This window comes from Salvia hispanica, chromosome 5 (assembly GCF_029641045.1).
Source record: "Salvia hispanica isolate PSC_SH4W2 chromosome 5, Shi_PSC_v1, whole genome shotgun sequence".
Classification (NCBI taxonomy): domain Eukaryota; kingdom Viridiplantae; phylum Streptophyta; class Magnoliopsida; order Lamiales; family Lamiaceae; genus Salvia; species Salvia hispanica.
The window spans coordinates 20784767-20812066 of record NC_142696.1 but is presented as its reverse complement, the minus strand read 5'-3'; the positions used below and the strand labels follow the sequence as shown (position 1 = coordinate 20812066).

The 27300-nt window shown below is 37.4% G+C and overlaps 3 protein-coding genes across 5 annotated transcripts; 1 reads left to right on the top strand and 2 right to left on the bottom strand.

The window, feature by feature from the left end:
* Nucleotides 1-3131: 3131 nt before the first annotated feature.
* Nucleotides 3132-7501, bottom strand: LOC125187448 (uncharacterized). Its single transcript, XM_048084042.2, has 3 exons — nt 7066-7501; nt 4571-6056; nt 3132-4464 (listed from the first exon to the last, which is right to left on the bottom strand). The coding sequence occupies exons 1-3, from the start codon at nt 7343-7345 to the stop codon at nt 4275-4277; spliced, it is 1956 nt and encodes a 651-aa protein (XP_047939999.1). The 5' UTR covers nt 7346-7501; the 3' UTR covers nt 3132-4274.
* Nucleotides 7502-11070: 3569 nt separating this feature from the next.
* Nucleotides 11071-14472, bottom strand: LOC125190453 (uncharacterized). 2 transcript variants are annotated; one of them, XM_089058407.1, is made up of 4 exons: nt 14262-14472; nt 12939-13424; nt 11583-11724; nt 11071-11492 (listed from the first exon to the last, which is right to left on the bottom strand). In XM_089058407.1, exons 1-4 carry the CDS (start codon nt 14320-14322, stop codon nt 11309-11311), a joined length of 873 nt encoding a protein of 290 aa, XP_088914533.1. In that variant the 5' UTR covers nt 14323-14472; the 3' UTR covers nt 11071-11308. The 2 variants fall into 2 exon arrangements, with proteins under 2 accessions (XP_088914533.1, XP_088914532.1); XM_089058406.1 differs by having other exon boundaries at nt 12939-13505; nt 14262-14464.
* A 6604-nt stretch (nt 14473-21076) lies between these two features.
* On the top strand, nt 21077-25614 carry LOC125188653 (putative receptor-like protein kinase At2g42960). 2 transcript variants are annotated; one of them, XM_048085634.2, is made up of 8 exons: nt 21077-21685; nt 22112-22807; nt 22905-23009; nt 23441-23563; nt 23640-23810; nt 23919-24048; nt 24344-24560; nt 25135-25614. In XM_048085634.2, exons 2-8 carry the CDS (start codon nt 22137-22139, stop codon nt 25146-25148), a joined length of 1431 nt encoding a protein of 476 aa, XP_047941591.1. In that variant the 5' UTR covers nt 21077-21685; nt 22112-22136; the 3' UTR covers nt 25149-25614. The 2 variants fall into 2 exon arrangements, with proteins under 2 accessions (XP_047941591.1, XP_047941590.1); XM_048085633.2 differs by having other exon boundaries at nt 21081-21685; nt 24344-24556.
* Nucleotides 25615-27300: the final 1686 nt, after the last annotated feature.

Here is a 27300-nt window from a genome sequence, read left to right as displayed (position 1 = left end):
TGGTGATTTGGATGAGGAAATCTACATGAAGCAGCCTGAGGGATATTCTTTACCAGGAAATGAACACAAGGTGTGCAAGTTGATCAAATCATTATATGGCTTGAAACAAGCACCAAAACAGTGGCATCAAAAGTTTGATGATATTGTTTTATCAAATGGTTTTCTATTGAATCAAGCTGATAAGTGTGTTTATTCTAAGTTTGATAAATTTGGTAAAGGAATTATTATCTGCCTTTATGTAGATGATATGCTTCTGTTTGGTACTAGTCAAGACCAGATAGATGAGACAAAGAAATTCCTATCATCTAAGTTCTCAATGAAAGATTTAGGTGAGGCTGGAGTCATATTGGGAATTAGGATAATAAAAGAGGCTCCTAACAGAATATCTATCACACAATCTCATTACATTGAGAAAGTGTTGAAAAGGTTCAATTATGGAAACTGTACTCCAGTTAGCACACCTATGGATCCTAATGTAAAACTCTTACCTAATAGAGGAAAAACAGTTTCACAATTGGAATACTCTAAAGTAATAGGTTGCCTAATGTATGCAATGATAAGTACTAGGCCTGACATAGCTTTTGCTGTGGGAAGATTAAGTAGATTTACACATAGTCCTAGTATTCATCACTGGCAAGCAGTGAGGAGGTTACTTAAGTACCTCAAAGGAACCATAAACTATGGTTTGTGTTACTCAGATTTTCCTTCTATCTTAGAAGGATATTCTGATGCAAGTTGGATAGCCAATCCAGAGGATCATTCCTCTACTAGTGGTTGGATTTACTTGCTAGGAAGTGGAGCTATCTCTTGGGCTTCTAGGAAGCAAACTTGCATCACAAGTTCTACAATGGAGTCAGAATTTGTAGCACTAGCCGCTGCTGGAAAGGAGGCAGAATGGTTAAGGGATTTGGTTTATGAAATTCCTTTATGGCCTAAGCCTATATCACCTATCTCTATAAGGTGTGACAGTGCAGCAACATTGGCTAAAGTATATAGCCAAGTTTACAATGGGAAGTCTAGACATTTAGGTGTCAGACATAGCATGGTTAGGGAGCTGATCACTCATGGGGTCATTTCAGTTGAATTTGTTGGGACACAACAAAATCTGGCAGACCATCTAACCAAAGGCTTGGCTAAAGATTTAGTTATCAAATCTGCTAAAGGGGTGGGGCTCAAGTCCATCTAATCTTATCTGTTTGGGATACCCAATTTCCTTCTAATTTGATATTAGATGTGAAATTCAATGTGGAAAGCCTAAATATGTGAGATAGACACATGTTCAAACCATCCAAGGTATGTGTAATAATCTGTCAGTTTGAAGGAGGTTGAAGTTTTGCTTCTTAATAGTTTTTTTGGCAAATTGTTTTGACAGAACAAGATGAAAAGCTACCTATACAAACATGGAATCCAAGTTGTTCCAATAAAGCTCTGGACTTAGCTTTATAAATGTTTGTTGAAGGATATGGACACTAGACTTGTTATAAAGGTGTCAGGTTTAGATTAATTGTTTGATAATTATGTGTATATTAAGACTGATATTCAAAGGAATTGTAAGAGTTCAAGTCTTAGACCACTCTTATAATTAGAATGTTTGTACATTGATATACTAAAATGGAAATTCAATCCTTGTGATATTTTCATTTATGCATAATTTTTGTTTTCTGTTCTTTTGATTTGATCATGCTTATAAATCCACTAAAATAGGGGAGGAATGTTGGAATTTTAGTGTATTAGCACTTTAATTCTAAAGAAGAATGTTGGAATTTTAGTGTTTATCACTTTAATTTCTAAACAATTCGGCTGCTTCATTAGAAGCTTGTTCTATCTTATTTTAGTGTTTGAATTAACTGTTTTAACAGTTTTTAAACAGTTATTAACAGTTTGGAATCAGTTTTAGTCAATTAACTGCGACGGTTTAGGCTGATTTTTGATTAAATACAGATCAGAGAATGAACAATCATCTAAGGGAAACTTAGTCTTATCCGATCATAGATTTTGTGCACTCAAAATACTTGATCTGAAAGTATTTTATACGATTCTAAGTTATCCAAGTCTTCTAATAAGGATTCCCTAATCCTAAGTTATAAAATCATCATTATATATCTTACCTAACATACCCTCCTTCTTTCTTCTCAACAGAGCCCAAAATTCACCGGACGCCATGGATTGTCAGATCTATGGCATCCTCTTCCTTCTCACCCTAGCCTCCGCATTACCAGAAAATCCCCCCGCCAAGCCCTCCAACCACACCATCCTCTGCCGCGAGAAGATTCCGCTCAACGGCGACAAAACCGTGAGCACCGCCAAACTCATCAAATCCGAAGACATCGTCCACCCCGACGGAGTAATCCCAAACAGATCGGACCCTTATCGAGGTAAAACTCCACAGATCGAAAATTCCACAACGCAGCCGCTTTGAAATTGCATCTGTCGGAGAAGTGCACTTTACCAGCTCAATTGTGCACGGAAGGGGGTGACAATTGCTTCGATTGGAGAATTCGGAGGGTAAAAATGGATATACACCACCGTTTCAACCAAATCCTGAAAAACCGATCTCTAATACCTGCTCACTACCGAGATTGAGTTAACATGAAACCGCTGATAGTAGTATGTACACATCGAAAACCCGACTGGTTTTACCGGGTCGTGCGATTTGTATATGAGCTACCAAACGGTGGAAAATGGGTGTGAACAGTGGTGTTTCAAGCCTACCAGACACACCCTTATACAATTCTCTACATCGTCAAATTTGCATATTATATGGTCTATTGCAATATTACTCTCTTTCCATGATAGTGTAGACGTTTCTTTTCTGCACATGATATAAGAAAACTTGTATTAAGTGGGTTCAGTAAATAATGAATAAAGTAAAAAATGAAAAAGATAGAGATGAAAAAAGAAGTAAGGGAGAGTAAATTAATTAGTTTTAAAACTAATGTGACTCTAATTGATTCCACTTTTATGAAATGTATTAATATGACAAATTAACTTCACTGCTACGTAAAGGAGAGAGTATTATTTTGTTGCATTTTGACAAATTACCCCATCTGTCGTGTATGACAACCAACCAACTGTCCAACTCATCCTTCTCCACTTTGACTACTCAGATTTGGTACATCTTAGACACAATCTTAGCATAATAAAACGTACTGTTATTATTTCAAAACCCCATAAGCGTATTCAACAACAATTATCAAGAAAGTACAATACTACTCTATTTCTCGTCATCAAAAGCGCTGGAACACTTAATTTACATAATTTCAACTATGGAAGCAGAGAGCTTCACAACCAAGAACAGAGTAAAGAGTAAAATAGTTTCAGCTAAGATATACTGTTTGCATTTACATGCTTAGAACGGAGATATCGTCATCATCATCAATCCTTCATTTTGTTTCAAAATTCCAAGTCTACCGTCTGAAATCCCGCTGGTGTAGCAAACTCGCTATGCAGAACAAATCAGAGAACGCAATAAATTCCACTAAACCGAAGCTTTGAGAAATTACGATAATCACAAGAAATTGCTTTGAAAGACCATCCTTAAGCTTGTGAATTTTCAAGTGGCTTTGACAGAATATCACCATGCTAAGCTCTCTTATTAAGCGTGATTTTCCAGTGACTCATTTCCATGTTTTCATAATCTCAATCTTAGAGCTGCATCATAAAACTACATCCACCGGAATTCCACATAAACCAACAAGATCCTTATGCCCTCTGATACTTTGCAATACTTTAGCCACCGTGTTTTCTCCAACAGTAGTAATCAACAACCATATGCAAGTATGTGAGTCCCAATCATACCACAGCAAGAATTGATCACAAAAAGCCTTATTCGAAACTCTGATGTTAATTTGATAATATTAGCCCCCCAACATGTTCTCCAAGTAGTTGAATCTCAAAACCTTCCATGGCCACAGATTTCCATTATCAATCGCATACAAGTACCTGATCATCATAGAAACGTCTCTCCAAATAGGCCATGTTAAGCCAAAGGTAAACAATCATATAAAGAGAGCAACTACCGGCTCTCTGATGTTTCAAACGTTATCTAACCACAACTTTCAAGCTAGACCTTCGAAGTCTTCTTAAAGCAAAACTTAAACAAGAACCTAAATACTGCTATTTTATCTCAAGGCTACATATTCAGCAGCCAATACCTAGGGGAGAAGGCTAAATATAATTACTTTTCAATTCAAACCATTTCACATCACCATGAAGCCATGAATCAAATACAAATATTCATACCTTCTCCCCTCCCAACTGCAAATACTTTGACCTTATGTAGCAGCTGCCAGCCCTGAATCAGGGCTGGACTCTGGAACTGCAACCTTAATTGGTTTCCATCCTGACTGATAATTATATATAATCCACTTTTTCATGTTAATTACCATTTGCAAGATCTGGAGAATTTCACCCAATGGAAGCTCTTTTAAGCACATCTTTTTCATAACAGTTGCTGCCTCATACCTAAACATTAAGTTACAAAGATTTAGGAACAGGATGTAAGGAAATTATGCAAAACATTTCATAAGTCTTCAGCAAATTATGCACTCATCAAAGATAATAAATATACCTGCAGTTTGTTTCCAGTATAGCAGATCTTCCAGAAGAGGATGAAAGAAATTTTTGGATTTCATCCCATATTGATTTTGAATACTTGTTTGCATCACCACCCATAGGGTTTAGACATTGCCATAGTCTCTCATTTTTCCCAATATACAACTGTAGGGAACCTATTTGTTGCAGTACAACCAATTGCTGGTCAAGTGCACACGCCAAAGCTTTCTTAACATCAGTATTGCGATGTCGGATGTCTCCATATCTGATGCAATCTGCAATATTTTCCTCTGTTGGCATAATCTTCTCAATTCTTAGGGTGTTTAAAGCCAGTAGGACAATCCCAATAAGACCTTGTACATATTCAGAAGGTTTAGGGCATCCTGATGTTCCCCACGAACCATTTACAGGGATGGCAGCAGTTCCTGATCCAGATGATAACTGTGCTAATGTATCTTGATTACCATGTGGATACCTGTTGTTTTGACCGTCTTGATGAAAAGATCTCTTCTGAGCATTAAATCCTTTTTGCTGAGCATTCGAGTTTACTCTGTTTGGCGATTCACTAGACATTGGTCTTCTCTCTCCTCCACTACGTTGTTGCGAAGCAGGTGCGCTTTGATCATTTCTTGTGTGCTCAGAAATGTTTAAATTGAAAATATCAGGAACGTTGGTTGGAGGAGCTGTGGTCAAGTTAGGTGAATCAGGTCTGCGATTTAATACATTAGAAGGATGCCAATGGGGGTTAGTTAGAGACGAGCTAACAGGCAGTGTTGCAGTTTCAGTGGGGAGGCTGTTTGGTTTTAATGGCTGAGGGTAGTGAATTTGATGAGAGACATGAGGGTGGGAATTGTCTGCTCGCGGGAAATCAGGATTACCAGGATAATACGAGTTCGCTATTCCACCGCTAGCAACTTTTGGGTTATATGCAGTAGATAAGTCCTGGTGTTCATTGAACTGCTTAGGGTGTACATATCCTGGATGAAAGTTTCCACTGTTAGAATCTTCTTCAGACCCAATCATGCTACTAGAGGTTCTTGGCATAGAAGGTTGAGTGAAGTTTCTGCGAGGTTGTTTGCCTTTATATTTTACATCTGTTCCTCTTCCCATATTTGAATATTTTTGGTTACCCAACTGAGAACTTTCATAAAACGATTCCACTGGTTTGTTACCCATAATGGTATCTGTACGTAATGAGTCAGAGGTGGGTATATGCCCATAGCTGTTACTTACAAATTGAGCAGTTTCAACTGTTGTAAGTGGTGGCCCTCCAGCTACTAGACTAGTCCAGAGCCATACACTCTTTGCAGCAGCAAGAAGTGGCGCAGAAGCTTTTTGTGGTTGAGCAAGAAGAATATTATACCGACGCATCCGTAGTTGATGCAAAGCATTTGAGAAATCTCTGTCTCCGGAAATCAATAAATAATTGGCAGGTGCGGGATTGTCAACAGCCCAAAATAACATATCCACCAGAATCTTCTTGTCACTAGCATCTTTAGCACCTGATCACATTTCAATGAAAGCTTGAACTGATAACTTCCATTAACACACGCAGGCATGGCCTCTTAAATTTCTGTGTTAATCTATATTTATTTAATTGCACAAATATAATGGACACAGGAAATATGATCAAACTAGCTAACCATTGGAACTCTAACTAATATAATGTTGAACTTGAGAATATAGAAGGGTCGCATTTCCCTCCAAGATAAGCAATTTTCTGGACTTTTGCATCTGCAGTTGGGTCACTGGCTGACTGCTTATGGACGTCTCCACCAGAAACAATCTCACGCACTAATCATTCAAAATTTCTTGTTTGTGTTTTCAGCTATTAACTTTTTTTAAGCTCGACACCTCGACTTCACACAGAAAATACTAAATGTTGCTTGGAAAAGCTCAGGATTACATATTTCAGTCAGCTAAAGTAAAGACTTGCAATCTTTTCCAGGATAAGAGCACTTATCCCAGAAAGAAATTCGCTAATTGTACTTCAGTGTAAAATTTTGGCCCTAACATATGCTCATCTCTCTCTCTCTCTAACTCACTCACTCACACACACACACACATACAAATTCGCACACTGATCTAGCAATGCTATTCGCCAAGATCAGAGTGGAAATTTGGACCTAAAATATGATTGTCTCTTACATACGCATGCAGATTCACAAACAGAGAAGAGCAAAACTGCGAACCAAAACACAATCCTAGTGATATATACGTCATGAATCACAACAAAGATAAAGAAGAAATTATGAATCGACAAGTTTATAGTAATTAATTAAAAAATTAGAAAATAATAAACTCTTAAATTAAGTCTCTCAACTTCACTATACTGTACTGTGCCCGTTCTGCTAATGAAATCCAACTGAACTTAGGGCTCACTCAATTCCGCATAACCGATCTACTCATCAACGAAATCAATTTACCGAAATTGAATAATGAACCAGTAAAACGAATAAACACGCAAAAGAAGACTGGATCCAACAGGCCAAAAATAAATTGCAGATTTACCGGCGGGGACGTGATTGAGGGCTACACCGGTGCTGTTGAGCGCCTGCTGGACAGCGGGGGAGATTCTGGTGGTATCGCCGTAAGCGGAGACGGAGACGGGCCCACAGTAGTTCATTTTAACGAGCGCGGAGCTTATATTCTGCGCTATGGCGTGGGGATCGCACACCTTCGGCACGTGACAGTTCTCTATATCCCACCACACCGAGGTCTTGGCCTTGATGTACTGTTCCTCCGCCGTCTCGGCCGGAATATGCTGCGACTGCGCTCCGTCTCCGCCCATCGCTCCAGCAACGGTTGGATTATATCACAGTTGAGTCGAAAAGCGGACGGGCGAATGGCAGAGGGGTGTAGGAGGCTCAGGGACAGGGAGGGAAGGCGCACGATAGCATGAAAGAGGGCGTGAAGAGGTGGTCTTTTTCGAAGTCCGAGTGATTGGAGTGGTATATATAAAGGGGGCGTGGGTTCTATCGTGCGCACTGGGCCAAGTAGGTTAGTTTCCCAGAAGTCCACAAATTCTTGTTTTTAATTTTATTTTATTAGGTGTACTTGTTCATAATAAGACTCCTAATTGAAATTTTTTATAGCGTTGTTGTGGAAACTTTTCTCAAATCCTATTTAAATTCCAAGACTAGTGAGGAGACTTTGGAATGAGTGTGGACTAGGGAAGCCTTTGTCCGTTTAACGCGGGAATGACGAATTTACCCCCTTCTACGAAAATGGTTGCTTTATTGGGTAAAGAAAAGGCGGGTCTCGTACAATGAGTAGAATTAATGCACCCCATTTATGGCTGTAAAGAAAAGATTAAAGCGCGTTCAAGTAATTTTTATTTATTGTATTTGTCATTTTAATCAAATTATTGAGCCACAGTATTTTTTAGGATTAAACTAGGGCTAGTTCGGTACGGTATACCGTACCGGGAGTGCTATATCGTACCGAAAGTTACGGTATGACAAAAACCATACTGATACCGTAAGTTTCGGTATACCGGAAATTCGATATGACAGTTTTCCATACCGTTACCATACCGTGTTATCGGTATACCGTACTTTTACGGTATACCGAACTGCGATATGACATTCCAATATACCGTTATACCGTGTTTTGCGATACGGCATACCGTTATACCATTATATCGTGAAAAAATCTATTATATCCAAAATATTAAAAAAAAATCTTGTTTTCAACTACTTCAAAAAATAGGATTCCCAATTTTGATTCTTTTATTTTTTATAATAAAAATTCTTATTTTTTAAAACTTAGTTTAAATATAACATATATAAATATATATTTATATATTATATATATCAATCGGTATACCGGTATACCGCGGTATGGGAAATCTAATACCGTTACCGTACCGATAGAGATCGGTACGGTATGATACCGTACCAAAAACTACGGTATACCGAAAAAACGGTATTTTCGGTATTTTTTCGGTACGGTAAGTCCGGTATTCCGGCATAATTCCCCAGCCCTAGATTAAACATCGCGGTCAAAAAAGAAAGTCAGTTTAAGAGTCGGTAGCCTCATATTATTTATAATGGAATAGCCTAATAAATTATTATGACAATAGAATTGATTAATATCCCTGATCATGGGCCCTTGAGTTGGCCTTAAAAAGCTAACTACTCTAAATTACCATGTGTAATGCAAATCTATACATATATAAAAGACGAGTTTTGGTCTTTTCTTGAAATATTTATATGTTTTGTCCTTATTCTGAAATATTTATAAGTTATGGACCAATTTGAATATTTTAAGTAACTCATGAATATTTATTTAGATATTTTAATGAGCATTTGACTAATTCTTAAAGCACTACGATGACTCATTGGTGGTTACAAATATTTCAATAGAATAATGAGCATTTAACAAATTTTGTAACCTATATTGTCTTGATTTTAAAATTATGATGTTTTAATTCCATGATCTCTCATTTACTAATTTTGTACCTATAAAGGGCATTGAATTGTGGATGAAATACAATATACACACTAACAAAACATTCTTCATTCTCTCTCAAGCTCTCAACATTTTATTGCACATTTTAGGAACATTGTTTTGCTCGATTTTGGAGCCCCGTCAAGTTTATAGGTGCCTAGCAGGTTTGAGATGTTATATACGTTAGGAGGAAGTCGTTTTCATCTCTGGGGAAAATATGTCAATCCGAGAGCACTAACCTTGATGTAATTTGTCTTGCGGAAAGATGGTTTTTCTTGACTAATTTTCATTGTAATTTCCATTTCATTTATTGTTGTTTTTTTCCTTTGATTACAAAAGTTAGAGTACCGCGTGTATATGGTTCCAGAATTTTATCCCAATATTTCTTACAGTTCTTAGAGAGAGAAGAATTGTAACATCCTTAACTCAAACATACATAGTATTTATCTTCATCTTTACACAATTTATTATTTTTAGTAGAGAAATATGAAGGATTGTTTTAAACATATTTTTCAAAAATGTCAACACTTAATATAGTCTCTTTATCATTGTCCAAATAATTGTGTTTGTCTCAATTCAATTTTAAATATGTTTAAGTTAATGTCTTTAGGTGTAAAATGAATTGAGGAGTATATATTTATTGAATTTTTATTACATAGTAGTATATTTTTCTATTTTAAATCGTATATAATTATATTGTTTCTTATTTTAATTAATCGATTAACAATTTAAAATTGTATGACAAAAAAATATTTCGTCGTGCATCGCACGTGGGTTAAGACTAGTACATTAATAATGTGTAAGTGATATCTTTTCATTATATATGCAACGATCAGATCGGCATGATCATGTTAATAACCGAGACATCTTTTGTCTAAAACAACTGCGAAATAGTGAGTCTCACACTAAGCGACATAATACTAGTACAAATCAAGTAACAGGTCTACAAAGGACACACTTAGAATTTTATAGAGTTAAGTCGAGAACAAAAACGGTGCACAAAGAAACAATTACTCAAAAATATAATAGATCGACGACTCACTTCACACAGACTTTAGCCACACGCTATGCACACTTTTACCAACACACACATAGCTCTAAAACCCTAACTCGACCACACTGAGTAGCCTCATCAACCACCACACTAAGTGGCAGAACTAAGTGAAGCTCAAAATGGGCTCACAACTCTGAAGCCTTCCCTAAAACCATTTTTTTAGTATTTTTCTTCTATAAAATTTTAAGATTTCCAAATTTAAGTATAAATAAATATGTAAAGCCCCTATTAATAATCTAAATCATCAAAAAAAAATATTTTTAAGCAAATTGTAATAAATATAGCCTTTATCAATATTATTTTCTGTGTCCGCTACTAACCACACTCAAACCATAAAGATTCTCTCACACACACAACGAATGAACAGACTCATTCGACCCGTCAATGTCAAGATAGAATGCGTCAAGACCACAACGGATATGCATGATATCGAAATTGAAGGTCACAACCAAAGGGTGCCACTCGGCCGAGTGGCATCACCTTACTCGCCCACAAAGCCGGGGTGAGAGCCACTGGAGTGTCGAGAAGGGGCGACCCCGACCTGCAGGTGGTTCAGGAGCCATCGTGCCACCTCACCTGCCTTGGTAGCCGCCTCATGAAATGGTGTGCGTGAACAAGACACTACACACAATCGAGTTCCCTTATGCACCTCGTCCTACCCGACTAATTAGGACGAAGTGAGTCCAGAGAGCTCTACCTGTCCTGGTATATTCATGCATCTAGCACACTTAGCCGTGTAGCCTGTGCGGATTAACTTTTGGCCCAAGATACTTTTAGTTTCTTGTTTTTTGCACATTAGACATTAGTATAAATAGGCTTTTGGACTCATTTGATACTTAGATTATGATATTTTGTAAACTTTAAAGTCTCTTCAAGAGCAACTTATCTTCTCTTTGTGAGTAATATGTATTCCATATTTTGTGGTTGCATTGATTTGAGTTATTAATGAATGTAAATGTATATTTTGTAGATTAGATGTTTTCTAGTTTGTGGAGCCAATTAAGGACATATATCTATAATATAGTTGTTCATCTTATATGTATATTGCAAGCTCCTCCCGTTGTTACATAATATACAAATCAATCTGTCTAGGAAATTAATGTATACGTTATTATATCATCTCGTATATGCAGAGCTAGAGGTAGTGGGTATACACATAGAATAGAAGTAAAAGGGCACTAGAAATTTTTGAGTAATTGTATATCCCGCAAAGAACTGTACAGCCCAAAACTTGTATGCGTTCCTAACTCATAAACGCCACTGAAGAATAGTAGATAGTGGCAGAATGATGCAGGTGATAAAGCCAGCAACCGTCACCGAAGCCGAAGAAATGCTGGCGGTGGGAGGGGTTTCACCGTAGCCATCGATGCCGCCTCCCAGTGCCGGGTTGCTCGAGTTCAAAACCGTTGGAGGAATACCAGTACCACCAAACCTACATTGCCAATTCAAATACATTATAAGTTTGATCAATTACTTCTGTTTCATAATTAATTAATGAAATGGTGATGGAACTTTTACGTACCCAGCTGGTGCTGCTCCCGATGAAAAGTCTGTCCCCGGAGTCTGCATCGCTGGATTTGTCGGAGATACTGTTGCTGGATTTGTCGGAGACACCGTTGCCGGTGATGCCGACGACGATGTCGGGAAAACGCAAGAACCGGAGCCTGCTTGTTATATTTGTCATGTTAGTCATCACAACATGTATGATTAAAAAAATCTTATTTTCATATGTAAGGTCTAGGCCTGTCAAATTGGGTACCCGCGGATAACCGATCCGAAATTTTCGGGTACCCGATCCGTAAATTCCCAAAATCCAATACCCGATACCCGACCCGAATTTAATTTCGGGTATCCAGTCCCAATTGTGATTTTTTTTTTTTTTTGAAAATTAGCTACAAAGTTTTAGAATTTATTTAATATTATTTAATTCAAATTCAATACAAAGTTGAAGTACTAGTATTCAAGTAAAAATAACTACAAACTTTTAGAAATACAAAATTTTTATAGTAGCTCGAATTTAAGAGAAAATAACTACAAATTTATAGGAATACAAAATTCTTGTAATAGTTCGAATTTAAAAGAAAATAACTACAAACTTTGAAAATTACAAAATTCATTTATACATATTAACATCTTTTATCCACCCACAATAAGTCAATAACCATCAAAATTCATAAGTTCAAACATTCATCCTTTGTAAATTCACAATTTAATAATTCATAAGAATCAAGATCTAACAGTAATATCATCAAAAATTCAAAATATCACAAGTCAATGAAATTAAAATATAATTAAAAAATTAAATTACATATCTTATACACTAACTATTAAGTGTAAATTAAATTGTAGTTAAGAAATTAAATTACATTTAATTATAATAAAGAGTAATTTATTAATTTTAGAAAATAAATCAGATAAATCGGATAATTCGGGTATACCCGATCGGATATCGGGTAACCCGATACCCGATAATCCAAAATTTTCACTACCCGATCCCGATTCGATACACGAAAAATTGGGTTTCAGGTATCCAATTATTCGACATTTTCGGGTTTGAATATCAGATATCCAATACCCGAAATCTATTTTGACAGGCCTATGTAAGGATAAACTATACTACTACTAGTATCATCTTTATAAAAAGCACCTACCTTTTTAAAATTAATAGACAGATCTACCTTTATTGAAAACTTACAAAAGCTACTCCTCTTCCCTCACAAAAGATAATGTAATAATAGTGGCTATTTTTTAAGATAAGTATTACTCTCTCCATTATCTAAATCTCCGTGATTTAATATTGTGATTACAAGTTTTATAAGACTGACTAGAATTTGACCAGATTTGATGAGTAGATATTGAGTGAAGTGAAAGTAATTACTTGGATTGGCATTGGTGAGAGTGGCAGCTCCACCGAAATCACAGCTAGTTGGAGCAGGATTCTTCTGATAATAGGCGTTGAATGCATAGGATGCGTGATTCTCCAAAGTGGTTGGACTAGAGCAGGCGGCGCCGTCCTGAATAGCGGAGCAATCCGCCCCTCCAATCCCACATGCATAATCAAGTGCTACCTGCAGAACAGACTCAGGCACCCCTCCCCGCGCCACGCACCAGCTCTGCCCCCCCGCACCGCCGCCTGCTTGGACTGCTGGTTGGCCGCCTCCGGGCGGGAAGGTGGGGGTGGCTGGAAATGGGGGGTTGAGTGTGGGGTCTGTGGCGGGCGGAATGGGTGTGCCGGTGGCTGGATTGGCGGAAGGAATGGTGACTAGTGGCGGCGTCGAACTGTCGACCGGTGGGTAGGTTCCGGCGGCTGGTGTGGTGACCGGATTGGTTACTGGGGTGGTCACTGGATTAGTTACCGGAGAGGCTGTGAAAGGAGGATTCATGGTGTCATGTTGAGTTGTTTGGATCAACTTGTGTATCCTTTTTGCACTTGCTAGGAATGGCCCTGAAAATTGGAGTCTCAACGTCTATGGATTCTTTCTTTATTTAGAATATACTCTAGTACTATTACATTTTAATAGTCTTGTATGGATTCGGATCTCGTGTCATATTTTCTGATAAAGATCAAAATTATTAATTTAATTACCCATAAATCAAGGGATGTCACGAAAGATGAAAATTTTGCATCTCATCTGCCACATTTCAAAAAAAAAAAAAAGCGATGACGTGCCTGTCAATTTCAAACACGCCATCCACCACATGAACACGTATGTCCTAATGAATTGAGTTAACATAGTCATAACACTTCTATGTGTTTAAAACTGATTGCAATATAAAGCCCATGCATTTCGGACGTTTAAATTAGTTAATTAATTACGTATATTAAACCCAAAAATCAAACTAAAACAGTCGCACAAGAAAAAAATTCATATGCACGATTTAGTTCTGCATATATTTATACTCCGTTGTTAATCAGATCAAGTATTCAAGTGATACGATTCTCTTTGTTTCATTTATGCTTCTCCCAATTTTCATAATCATATGTACTATAACACACGAAAACACTAAATCATTCAAAACAATCCTATTCTTGACGCGGATGTATATATGTAAAAGATTTTATGGCAGAACGTTGGAGATAAGTTGAGACCCAACACTTTGAAATAAAAGACGATATTAATAATTAAAACCACACGTACATTAAGTTCTTGAAAATAAATTAATACGGAAAAAAACCGGAGTATAGTAATGAATTAATTACCTGATGAGAAGAGAGAAAGGAGTAAGATGAAAAGGAGCTTGTTTGAAGGTGATGCATCCATTTTAATGTTTGGAGTTGAAGAGCGATGGAGATCTGTATAAGTTAATAATGGCGTCGTCGCAGTTTTTTTTAAATACACAGATTTGATGGAAAAGTCGGCTGGGAAAAAAGGGCAGGAGATAAAGGGGTTAAGGATGGAAGGTATAAAGTTAAAGAAAGAAGGAATATGTGGAGTTGATCGCCAAGAAAAGTGGTTGCTTTGTCATGAAGAATGAAATTTTGAATATATTTTGCCTCAAAATACTGGAAAGAATCATCCACAAAAAGCTAATTCAAAATTAATATATTACTTACTATTGAATTCCTTTTAGAAATACAAACTACAAACTGTTGTGTTTGATTGATTTTGTTTATGTTCAGTGGAATGTGGCGAAGTGGTGAGTCACATGCACATGCATGCATATCTAAGCTAAAAAAAAGAGGAAAAAGGTTTTTAATTTTTCTTTTTTCGCAATACTGACATGGTACTACGTTTTGAGTCCACCTTACAATTGATGTGGTTATTTTCACACACACTTTTATAGCATTACATATAAAGCAGTGGCAGATCCAGAAATGTTTTTCGGAAGGGGTGAAATTGTGTTCTCTTATGTACGTCGTTTGACATCTTCTCGTACATGCAAACGACAACTTCGCTCATAATTATCATAATAGTATTTTCTTACTATATTTGATGTATCCGACTAAAATCTAAAATTAATCCCATAAATTTTGCTCAGTCAGATAAATCAAGTGTTTTAATTTTTAGTCCAAATATTTATAATTCTATGAAAATTCACTCTTAACAATATACTCCATCCGTCCGCGAATAGGAGTCCCATTTTTCTATTCTAGTCCGTCCGCGAATAGGAGTCTCGGTTCACTTTTACTATAAATGGTAAGAGCATCTCCAATGCAAATAGGTCAGCCATAGGCCAGCCACTCTCTCTCCCTGCCACGTCAGCAGCACTAAAATTCAACCTGCCACATCAGCCATAGGCCAGCCGCAATAAAATAATTCAAAATATACTACATTTACGGAATTAAAATTACGATTAAATTACGAAATTTAATTTACGACACATGTACGGGAAAATTCATTAATTGCATTAAAAAAAAAGGTACATAGATAAAAAAAAAATTACATAATACAGAAAAAAAAACTAACGGCATGCAACCCTCCGTGCCCACAACTCTTCAATTATATCCTTTTGAATATGAGCTTCCACTTGGCGCATGTCGGCAAATTCCTTGAGGCGGCCGGCTTCATCGAGAGGTACCCCACGTCGTACGCTAGGGGTGGCCGTTTCGTGGCTTGGATCGGCTTCATCGTCATTGGCCCAACTAGTCAGTTGTACGCCTTCGTCTTCGACGATCATGTTGTGCAGGATAATGCAGGCGTACATTATTTGGGAAACGCATCTGACATCCCACAAACGCGTTGGACCCTTAATTGCCGCCCATCGAGACTTGAGCACACCAAATGCGCGCTCCACGTCCTTGCGTGCCGACTCCTGTCGTTCCGCAAAGTAGGCCTTCCTTTCATCACTTGCGTGCCTGATCGTCTTTACAAAGACAGGCCACCTAGGGTATATTCCATCCGCCAAGTAGTAGCCCATATCATGCCGGTTGCCGTTGGCCACAAATGAGACGGCTGGACCGACGCCCTGACACTTCTCGTTGAAGAGGGGAGACGAGTTCAGGATGTTGAGGTCGTTGTTCGACCTGGCTACCCCAAAATACGCATGCCAGATCCACAGCCGGTAATCAGCTACGGCCTCGAGGATCATCGTGGGATTCTTTGACTTGTAGCCGGTCGTGTAGGCCCCCTTCCAGGCAGTCGGACAGTTCTTCCACTCCCAATGCATACAATCTATGCTGCCTAACATCCCGGGGAACCCATGCTTCTCCCCGTGCATCTGCATCAAATTCTGACAATCTTGGGGAGTAGGGCTTCGAAGGTACTCCTCACCGAAAATGTTTATCACGCCCTCACAGAAATACTTCAGACATTCCAGGGCTGTCGACTCACCGATGTGGAGGTACTCATCCCACATGTCTGCCACGCCTCCGTAGGCCAACTGCCTGATTGCCACCGTGCACTTTTGAATAGGGTTGTGGCCGGGTCTGCCAACCGCATCGTGCCTGAAGCGGAAACACAGATATCGACGCTCCAAAGCGTCAACGATACGTATAAACAACTCCCTGCGCATTCTAAAACGCCACTGGAACATGTTTGCGGAAAACCGCGGGTTCTCTGAAAAGTAGTCGTCATACAGCCGCTGATGTGCAGCTACGTGATCCCGATCAATCACTGCTCGACGGTGGACAACCCGTGGAGGGCGAGGTATCACCTGCTGTTCCACCCTACGCATGTACCGCTCCATCTCGCGGTTCATGTAGGCCTCCATAGCCTCGTTCATCCTCCGTTCGTACTCCTCAGCATCCCCACCACTACCACCACTGCTACCACCCGCGTTACTCATCGCTCGATGATGCTCTTGTACAGAAAGTTAGAGAGAGAGAAAACTCGCTAAAACAAGCGGTGCAAATGAAAATGAAACGAAAATCGCGTTTATATAGGTTTTAAAAAAAATTAAAATTAAAATTCGGCCCTGGCTGATCGCTGGCCGATCGGGCCGCCACAATGGCGGCCAGCGCATCGGCCAGCCACACGCTATCGGCTTGCCCTGGCCGGTTTTTTTGCCGATTTGGCACTAGCCTGCTCCAATGGTTCGGCTAGCCGACCGGCTAGCCACGTGAATCGGCTAGCCGGCATTGAAGATGCTCTAATAGGGTTCTACCTTCCACTAACTCATTCTACTCATATTTCATTTAAAACTAATATATACAAGTGGGACCCCTTTTCCACTAACTTTTTTTACCCACTTTTCTTAACAATTCTTAAAACTCGTGCCACCAAGAAATGAGACTCCTAATGGCGGACAGAGTGAGTAATTGTTAAAGCTTTCTTTCGAAAACTCGACTTGATTATGAAACTAGTTTATATAATATGGTTACAAAAGAATAGATTATAATTTAAATTTATATAAATTTGTTAAAAATACAATCAATAAAATATAATCAACTAATATATATTTAATACATTCTCATAGTAATATTTATTTATTTTGTATTCATTGTTTAAGACTTGAAGTATCAAATCTCTAGCAATAAGTCTAGTAGTAATTATTTTGGTGAAATAAATCTATTGAAAAGTATAGAAATAAATCTATTAAATCTCTTCTATTTGATCAAAAATTTTAATAGGCCGAATTAATTATAGTTTTTTATTTTTGTCTATTAGTGTAGTAGGCCCAACATATGCAGCCCACTCATATGTCATCTTCTTCCCTTAATCCCTGTGCGCAGACCCTCAAATCTATAATTCCGGTGACGACTCCATTGTCGTCATATTCCGATAGCATTCTCATCTCAAATCACCTTATGATCTTGGACCGTTCTCCACTGCTCGGTCAGTTCACAAGTCTCTTTTCTCTTAATTTTTTTCGACGGAGGGGGCGACCATGGCTTTTTCCGGCCAACCCTTAGGACAAATTCGACCCTCTTGGCCGCCGGAGAGGGGCGACCGCCCCCTCCTGCCCCCGGGATCCGCCATTGATATAAAGTGAAGTACAAAATTAGGCTTGGGGCATTGTTATTTTCACCTTTGCGGTCCTACTGAATATTATTAACAATAGATGTTCTTACTATAAATTTGTAATGATCTTTTACTGATATTTGTATAAAATGTAAAACATGAGAACTTTGATTTTATATTTTACTAGTTTTATAAATCTTACTCCGAATTATCATTTTTTTTCATTATAGTGTTGTTATTTTGAATTATGTGTGCAGTGACTCTATGAGTGAAAGGACATTTACAATTAAAAATATAAAATCTTATAAATAGTTTAATCCTCTAAGTATAACTATTTTTCATTTATAATATTTTAAAATATATGAGAAATTTAAAAAATGCATGAAAATACAATTTCCTACACAACCCAACCAATCTCATCCCAGCCCGCTGATATGGTGGGTTGGGCCTCAAGCTATCTGGGTCGACCCAACCCATTTGACGACTCTAGCTACAGACGCGTAAGCTTGCCGCAACAAAAATGATGGTAAAAAAAAGGAGGGTATCAAATGTAGAGGAGGAAAAGGAATTGGTGACACATCCCAAGCCAAGTAAATAAGAGAAAGGGATATAAGTGGTGGAACAATCACATAAGCATAGGTTGACAAAAAAGAAAGTAGAACAAGGTGATCCAAGAGACACCCTTGCCTAGGGTCGTGGAAGATAGCACTTCATGAGGCATCAACAATTAGGCCAATCAAAAAGGGCAAGAGGAAAGATTGCACAACCAATGAGAAGGAGACACTCTCCTATGAAGAGGTTGGCCATTTGGCCAAGTATGGAGTAGGAAAACTCGAACAAAAGATTTTCAATAGATGCGATTTAAATTTCATCAATATTAGATGATCTAAGATTTACTTGGAAATTGAATGTGTCCAAGTTTGTGCTGAAGAAATTTTCAATTTCTTTTGAGTTATAATTGGAATTGCCACGACAATTTTTTTTTGGGGACAAATCAATGGCTAAAGTTCATGAATATTAGGGTGTCACATTTTAAGTGCATGAGAAATAACTTGATTTTGTCTAAATTTGTGATTTTAGGGATCAATATACCCTTTCTTACTTCTAGTACTATAATTCTAGGTAAACATCAATTTAAATCCTAAAACTACCTGCTTTGTCAAAATATATCGGACTACTCTGAGGCCAATCTTGACATTACTCTGTAAAATTTTTAAGTATTTAAGCACAACAAAGCATGTTGTTTTTGTGCAGTGTCATTTATTTTATTTAAAAAAATCCATACTGACATCAACACGTTAAGCAAGTTCCCGACAACTGAATTTTTTTTTATAGTTCGAGATAGTTTTAGTAAATTATATTACTCTCTTTGTCCCAAAAAATAGTTTAGTTTGTGAAATAAATTTTAATGTACAGTTTGTAAAGTATAAAAAGTGGACAAAATAAGAGAAAAAAAAGTGGTGAGAAAAATTCAAATAAAAAATGAGACCATTTTTATGATCGAAGGTAGTATTTCTCCGTCTCAACTTAGTTTTGTATTCTTTTTCGAATTGTTCCAACTTAATTGGGTCATTTTTCTTTTAGTCAAAAAAATGAATATTTAATCAATCTTACTTTATTTTCTCATACTTTACTGACTCGAATGATTTTTAACACGAGAATACCCGCAAGTGTACGAGGCTAGTATAGCAATAAACAAGTAAGAGTATCGTATCCACAAAGACAAATTGTGCAAACTTAAGTACCACGAACCGACTTTAACTACTATCTAGAGAATCCGGAAAGTTTGGTTTGATTTTGAAAAACAATAAACAAGCTAAAAGCACGCAACAAAGAGAAGTTTCAAATAAGAGAACACAGTAGAGCCTTGGATCCAACTACAACGTACACAATGCGAACAATTCAACAACTTCGATTACCCAATTGAAGTCTCTAGGATTACTAGGAAAGCCGCTAGTATAGGCTAAGCCATCTCTCGAGTGCACTCAACCCGTTGTTTAAATATTAATATTGAAGTCTCCTTCTAATACATCACAATTAACTCCTTAAAACAAAAGGCTCAAGCCCTCACTCTAGAATTCCTTCTCTCGAATGCAAATTATCTAGGTGTTGTTCATTCTTTTATCAATCCTAATTAAGTATCTCTCGATTAATCAAAACTAGGTCAACAAACCCAATTGATAGCTAAGTAATTGAATTGAAAAGACACAAGAACGAAACAAAGAAATCACAAGAGCAAAGGTAATCAAAAGTCCTTGAATTAATAAAAAACGTTCATTGTAGTCTTCACCAAAACTCTACAAAAGATTTAGCTACTCATATTCAACGCAAATTCACAAAAAGAATCCATAGAAAATGAATTGGACATAGGAAAACTATAAAATACTCCCAAGAGTGGATTAAATGACAAATCGTCTTTGTCTTCAATCTTGTTGATGATTGTAACTCTCCGTCTCTTCAATCTACTCTCAAAACCTTTTAAAAACTCTTATGGGGCGTGTTGAATCTGTTTTGAAGTCGAACCCTAGGTCTTATTTATATCCGAAGCGAAAAATGCAGCAATTGCAAGACATAAGCAGAATGCCCGACCTGCAGTGTAAAAATGTCCGGCCGGGCGTTTTGCTCGAGATCCCGAAAACGTGACAAAACGCCCGACCCGGGCAATTTTCCATCTAGAAACGCCCGGGGACAGTGCATACGCCCGGCTTGAGGGTCGAATCGCCCGGTCTCGTGCTATGAAATTCCCGGCTTGCTGCAGTGAAACGCCCAACCAAAGATTTTTGGTGCCGTTTTCGTCTGTTTCCACCTGTTATGACTACAAAAACTCGACAAACTTATCAAAACACTAAAATAGAAGATCATAGATGAAAGCTCAAGTAATGTGCTACAAAGCACTCAAATATGCACTTCCAAACATCCAAAACACTTGCTAAACTACGAGTTTAACATTTACTCTCTTATTTCTCCTACTTTATTCTATTCCTATTTTATTTTTTCTTTATTTATTCTATTTAACACAATTTTTTTTCCAACGCAAAAAAAAATGTCTCATGTAAATGAATTAAGACCGGGGAGTATAATTTAGTTATTAAAGTTGTGTTTATCGTTGTCATTTTTCAGACTCCAGCAATTCCCTTCACTGCAATGACCTTATATAAACTTTGCAGGTTTATGAAGTTTGAAAATATTTTGTTTTACTTAGTAGAATGTTTATTAATTTTTGGTTATGAAGTCATCTTCAGAAGAAATTTTAATAAATCGAATAAGATGAGTGGAGTGATACCTTCTATCTCTCCTCATGCTTCCACTTCACTATTATGTCAAGAAGATTGTTGATCAGACATTTTCCCATCACCTACCACTGATAACTCTCTCTCACTCGAATGTAGAACCATTTATTTATACATCCTCATTCATATTCATATTCCTTAGCTGAAACCACCATAATTATCTATTCGTTGCTTGCAAATTAATTATGGCCACCATTTAGCTTTCCATGTACCTCAACTCTGTTGTAAATGTTGTCAATTTTCATCTGGGCTGCGGCCCTCTGAGATTAGAGGTGTTCAAATGCAGTGTAGAATTGGAATGAGATTCTTCAATATTTCCAATTTCGAGTTGTTTTTTGGTAAAGATTTTATTTTTGCTGTCCTTGAAATGTGGGATTTCTAAGAGCTGCTGGTTCAAGATCTTTTGGGGGGGATCTGATATTAACTGAATTCGGCTGAAGTTTTCAAGAACTGCCCTTTCAGAATAAGTTGTGTGTTATTCTATTACTGGAGAGGTAAGAGCCTGACAGTTTCTTGAGATATTAATACATTATTATCTTTTATCTTGAAAGTAATTTCCATAGTTCACTCATTTCATAATTGTATTGCTGTTATGCTAACTTCTGCTTTTGTTATGGCTTTTATTTGTCTGTGGGATGTCTATGTGATCCCATTAATTTTAACATTATTTATGCCCTGAAAGTGGATTGAGTTGTTTGCCAAAACTGCTTAGCTAATGGTATTCTTATAAGTTTCGGATTAGTAGAATCATCCCATTTTTGTTATGTGCTGGTTGTTAGAGCGTAAATTGTTCATTAGTTGAGGTCTTGAGGAGGAGGAAGCAGTGAATGCCATCTTGTGTTAGTTTTGTCATTTTGTGCATAAATTGGTCCTGGTTGAGTATGGGCATGAACCTTATGCTTCTTGTGTTAATTCATCAGGTTGTTTCTTGATCCTCATTCCTCAATGATGGCTTCTGATCTCAATGCTCAACTCTTGAAAAGTGCTGGCGTTTTTCATCTCAAGATCTGGGAAGTTATTGGAATAATAGTTGGGCTATTTATTGTGATCATCCTCCTGCTGTTGACATTTTATCTAAGTTCGCAAAAGAAATTGAGAAGGGATCAAGAAAAGTATCCCACTAGCCAAATACCTATTGTTTCAAAGGAAATAAAAGAGATCCGGATGGAGCAAGTCTCGACTGAGGGATTTGCTCCACAAGACGGGGTTCATCTCACTATTCATGACAGGTCAAGTGATAGAGAATCAGACAATGCGTTGGTCCATCCGGGGATACCTAAATTCAAAAATGGAGATAACAGCAGCCTGTTGGGCTCGTTCCACCACATCGACAGAGATTATTGTGGATCACAATCAGGAGATGAATGGAGTTCAGGAACATTTGGTGGATATAGACCTTCTTCATCAAATCCAATTACTGGTCCTTCTCCTTTAAGTGGTCTGCCCGAATTTTCTCAGCTCGGTTGGGGCCATTGGTTTACTTTACGAGACCTTGAGCTGGCGACGAACAGGTTCTCGAAGGAGAATGTTATTGGAGAGGGTGGATATGGAGTTGTTTACCAAGGACAGCTTATCAATGGAACTCCTGTGGCTGTTAAGAAGCTCTTTAACAACCTGTGAGTCTCGAAAATTTTCTTGTGATATTAATGAAATCTCTTATTGTTTGATTTCACTTCTAATAAGTAGTATTCTATTGTCATGTTTTTCTGCCAGAGGTCAAGCTGAAAAAGAGTTTACAGTGGAAGTAGAGGCTATTGGCCATGTGCGGCACAAGAATTTGGTCCGACTTCTGGGATACTGTATTGAAGGAACTCATAGGTACAGCTTCTAATGAAAACTCCCTTTCTGTGACTTAGCCCTTTTAAGTGTCGAATATCACTACTCCCTCTGTCCCATTCAAAGTAGAGCATTTCTTTTCCAGTACGAGTTTTAATGTAGTGTTGTTTTGCGTGTTAAGTGGAGAGATAATAAAATAGAGAGAGTGCTTATTCTATTTTTAGAAATGGTTCACTTCGACCGGGACATCCCAAAAAGGAAAATGTGTCACTTTTAATGGGACAAATGGAGTATATTAGTACAGGGTTTTTAGGTGCGTTTCATTTCCAAATATGATGTAGGGAGGTTAGTATAACTGTAGTTCTAAGAGCACGGCTTAAACTGAAAAGTTGATTTGAAGCTCTAAACCGAGCAAAGATCAGAGTCTGCTCATCAACCTAATCCCTAAATTTGTTATTGATGTTTACTGTCAGACTGCTGGTGTATGAGTATGTCAACAATGGAAATTTAGAACAATGGCTTCATGGTGCAATGCGTCATCATGGATATCTTACTTGGGAGGCTAGAACGAAGGTTCTTCTTGGCACAGCAAAAGCGTGAGTTTGTTGGGTTGTTTAGTTTTATTGTGAGCCACTCTGGATTTAACTTTTCACTTCACAAATGGATTTGCAGACTTGCCTATCTGCACGAGGCAATTGAGCCGAAGGTGGTTCATAGAGATATAAAGTCGAGCAATATACTGATTGACGAAGAGTTCAATGCTAAGGTCTCTGATTTTGGTTTGGCTAAGCTGCTTGGTGCGGGGAAAAGTCACATTACGACTCGAGTCATGGGCACCTTTGGGTGAGTGTTTGTGGTTTTCATTGGCTCTTCATTCACAGCCTTCCATTCATAATTTCATATCAATGCTAGAAATTACTCTATTTGCTAAATCTCTTCAACAATTTTCAGATATGTGGCTCCCGAATATGCAAATACTGGCCTTTTAAATGAAAAGAGTGATGTTTATAGCTTTGGGGTATTGCTGTTAGAAGCAATCACAGGACGGGAACCAGTAGACTATGGTCGTCCAGCTGCAGAGGTATTTGTCTGTTGAGGCAGGCTTTTGTCAACGATTAGTATATTTATCTGACGTCCTTTTTCATAAATACGTGTCTTAGATGGCAAATATATATAATGTATATATGTCAACTGAACTTTAGGACATACACTGTATCATGCTTCGATACATAGGATCAACCTTTTAATAAATAACTCCATCTTTTTTTTTTTTGGTAATGGTAACATTCAACTTAAAGACCGCGTCGAATGGACTACAAGGGTATTTTCAGTTGTGTGCCTCTGTTATTTAACAGTATATACTTGATGACTTGCAGGTTAATCTGGTTGACTGGCTGAAAATTATGGTCGGAAGTAGGCGCTCGGAAGAAGTGGTTGATCCAAATATTGACACGAGGCCGTCAACTAGAGCCCTCAAAAGGACTCTTTTGACTGCTTTGAGATGCGTAGATCCAGATTCAGACAAGAGGCCCAGGATGAGCCAAGTTGTCCGGATGCTTGAATCAGAAGAATATCCCATACAAAGAGGGGTCGGTATGCCACATCCCATTTTATTGAAATAGTATTGGCTGCTACTTTGCTATTTACTAAGATGGATTGGAACTTTGAGATATCCCAATGCACATTGATGGTTTCTATAGTTTGAGCTAATTTTAGTTGATTCATATCTCATTGAAAGGGTAGAATTAGAGAAATCTTAGTAATGAACATAAAAATGAAAAACAAACTCCCCTATAGGAATGATATTAAAAGGGAAATGACTCTTCATTAGTCTTATATAAAACTAACCAAAAGTTGAGCCAGCATAGAGGCTTCACCAAATCCTTTTTGGCAGATTTTTCCTGCTCACGTCGTTAGTACATGAATCTATATCTATTTTTATTTTTGTGTCTGGTGATAAATTCTGTCGGTTGAAGTCTCACAAATGATAGTTGATGCTTTAGGTGCACTGAAAGCCATAAAAAGAAACTAGTGCAGTTGAAGTATGTGTATTTGATGAGGGCGAGTGAATGTATGTTTAGCAAAAGCAGATCAATGTGAATGAATATAAGTTATGTGCTGGGAAAACGAATTAATTGTGATTGTTGTCATGCTTCATTATTTGTAGGATCGAAGGCATAGAAGGACCCGGGCAAGTAGCATTGAGATCGATTTCCAGAGGGAGAGCTACGACACTGATAAAAGCGACAATCAGGGCCTAAGGTGAGACAGAAGAACCGAGATCATTTGCATCAACGAGTAGCAGCCAAAAACAAGATTCTGACTAAAAGTTTCGGTCTGCTGATATGTTAGCATTTCATGAAGAAGGTGTTGAAGCGCAGAAGTATGGTAGGCATAGGTTAGGTAGACATGGACTTTTTTTCATATCTTATTTTAGGTGTTTTCTTCTTGTACTATTTTTCATTCTTGCTGTTGTAGTAAAATAATATAGGTAGCTCTTGTTTTGCGATGGAAGTGATGGTGATTGACAATCCGGAGAAAATTAATGGGCTTGTATAGATAGGTGCTTGTAAAAAATTGTTTGATAACTGATTTCTTCTTATATTGTGTAATTTGAGAAATAAAATATACACTTTGTTTGAGATAATAGGAGCTCAAGAAATATAACATCATGCTTAGCATATTTATTACCCCACAACAACAAAAACTATTGATTCGGCAAACTATGTTTTGGGGTCTTGACGAAAGTCGGGCACCTAATATAGATGTCGTCTGGGATATAGTAGTCTTTGTTGTGCCGATGTGCATTATCCGTGAAGCTTCCAACAAGGTCCCTACCATCTAACACGTTGTTGTTGTTTGACTCGGACGTACCAAAGAATACATGTCAAATCTGTAGCTAGTGGTTGGGAATGCTTCTATGATTATGGTTGGATGGCTTCTGTTAGTATATTGTTCTCTTCATGTTGCGTGCTAGTTTTTCTATTGAGTAAGTATTGGCAATTCTCAAGTGTCCTGGGGCGGCTAAACCCTAAAAAATATCAATAGGGATTGCGATTTTTAAATTTTATGTCAAAGTATAATTTTGGTTTTTTAGATTATTTATAAGGGCTTTTACACAATAATTTACCTTAGACTTAAATAAACTAGTATTACATGCGTGCTATGCACGGAGTAAAATATTTTTTTAAAATATAATTTAGGTTATAAATTTATTAAATAAAATTTGAAATATGTATATAATAAATATAGATCAATAATAAATACTATATGAAACAATTAATCACAAACCATAATATTCCAATGTTAAATCATAAGAGAAAAATACTATCATAAAATAATTGAACAAAAGAGGAATCACCATAAATTTTGAAAAACTTATTTATACTCTACATTACATGTTCATTTTAACGAACACTATTAAAGTTCTTTATCAATAAAATAGATCTACTCACGTCTTTAATAAAACACGAATACAATTAGTCATTACAACATTAATTTAATATCAAAACAATTAAAGAAATATTCCTTCTAATTTCAACAGGTATAACTCCAAAACCTTTTCACTTCTTTTTATTTGGAGTCTATTCACTTCCTCCAATAAACTAAAAGGTCTAATTTTTTTTTATGTATCAACTATATAAAATAATTATTCTTAACAAAAATCAGTTTTATGTAAACTATAATAGTATATCTAATTTAAAATGACAGTCCTTATATATATATTGACCTTCGCAATGAAAATGTAATAAATTTTCAACTTCACAAATAATATCATTTTCCTACCCCATATAATATGTCACTCTAATAATCTATTTTTTGCCCGAACAATCTAAATAAATACTCGACTGGTCCACGCACCATCGTGATACGATCATGGAAGCCGTGCATCAAAGCTTGTACCTGCAGCTGGCTTCAATCAGTATTCTGCCTATTGATATGAAGTCCAAAAGCTCTGAAACTACTACCAATGTCTTCGTCTTCGAAAGAGCTTCGCGTGGGTACCTTGTACGCCCCAATCAAAGTCCGGTGGAGGGAGTTATGACCGTTTTACGAAAGACGCGCTGTGCAGACAAGTTCCACGCGGCCGGGTGAGTTTCTAGGGGGATAATTCACGCGGTCGGGTGTTATTTTCGGACCCCATTCTGGCCCAACGGGCCACCCAAGCTTTAAATAGTATTTTTCCTCATTTTTCATGGTTAGACTTTGTTGAAAATAGATGCTTGAGAGATTTGTTCCTCTTGAAGAGGGTTTCCTATCCAATTTCTAGTTTTCTAGGTTGCTTTTCCCATCAATTGCTAGTTCAAGTATGGAATTTCCATCAATTGCTAGT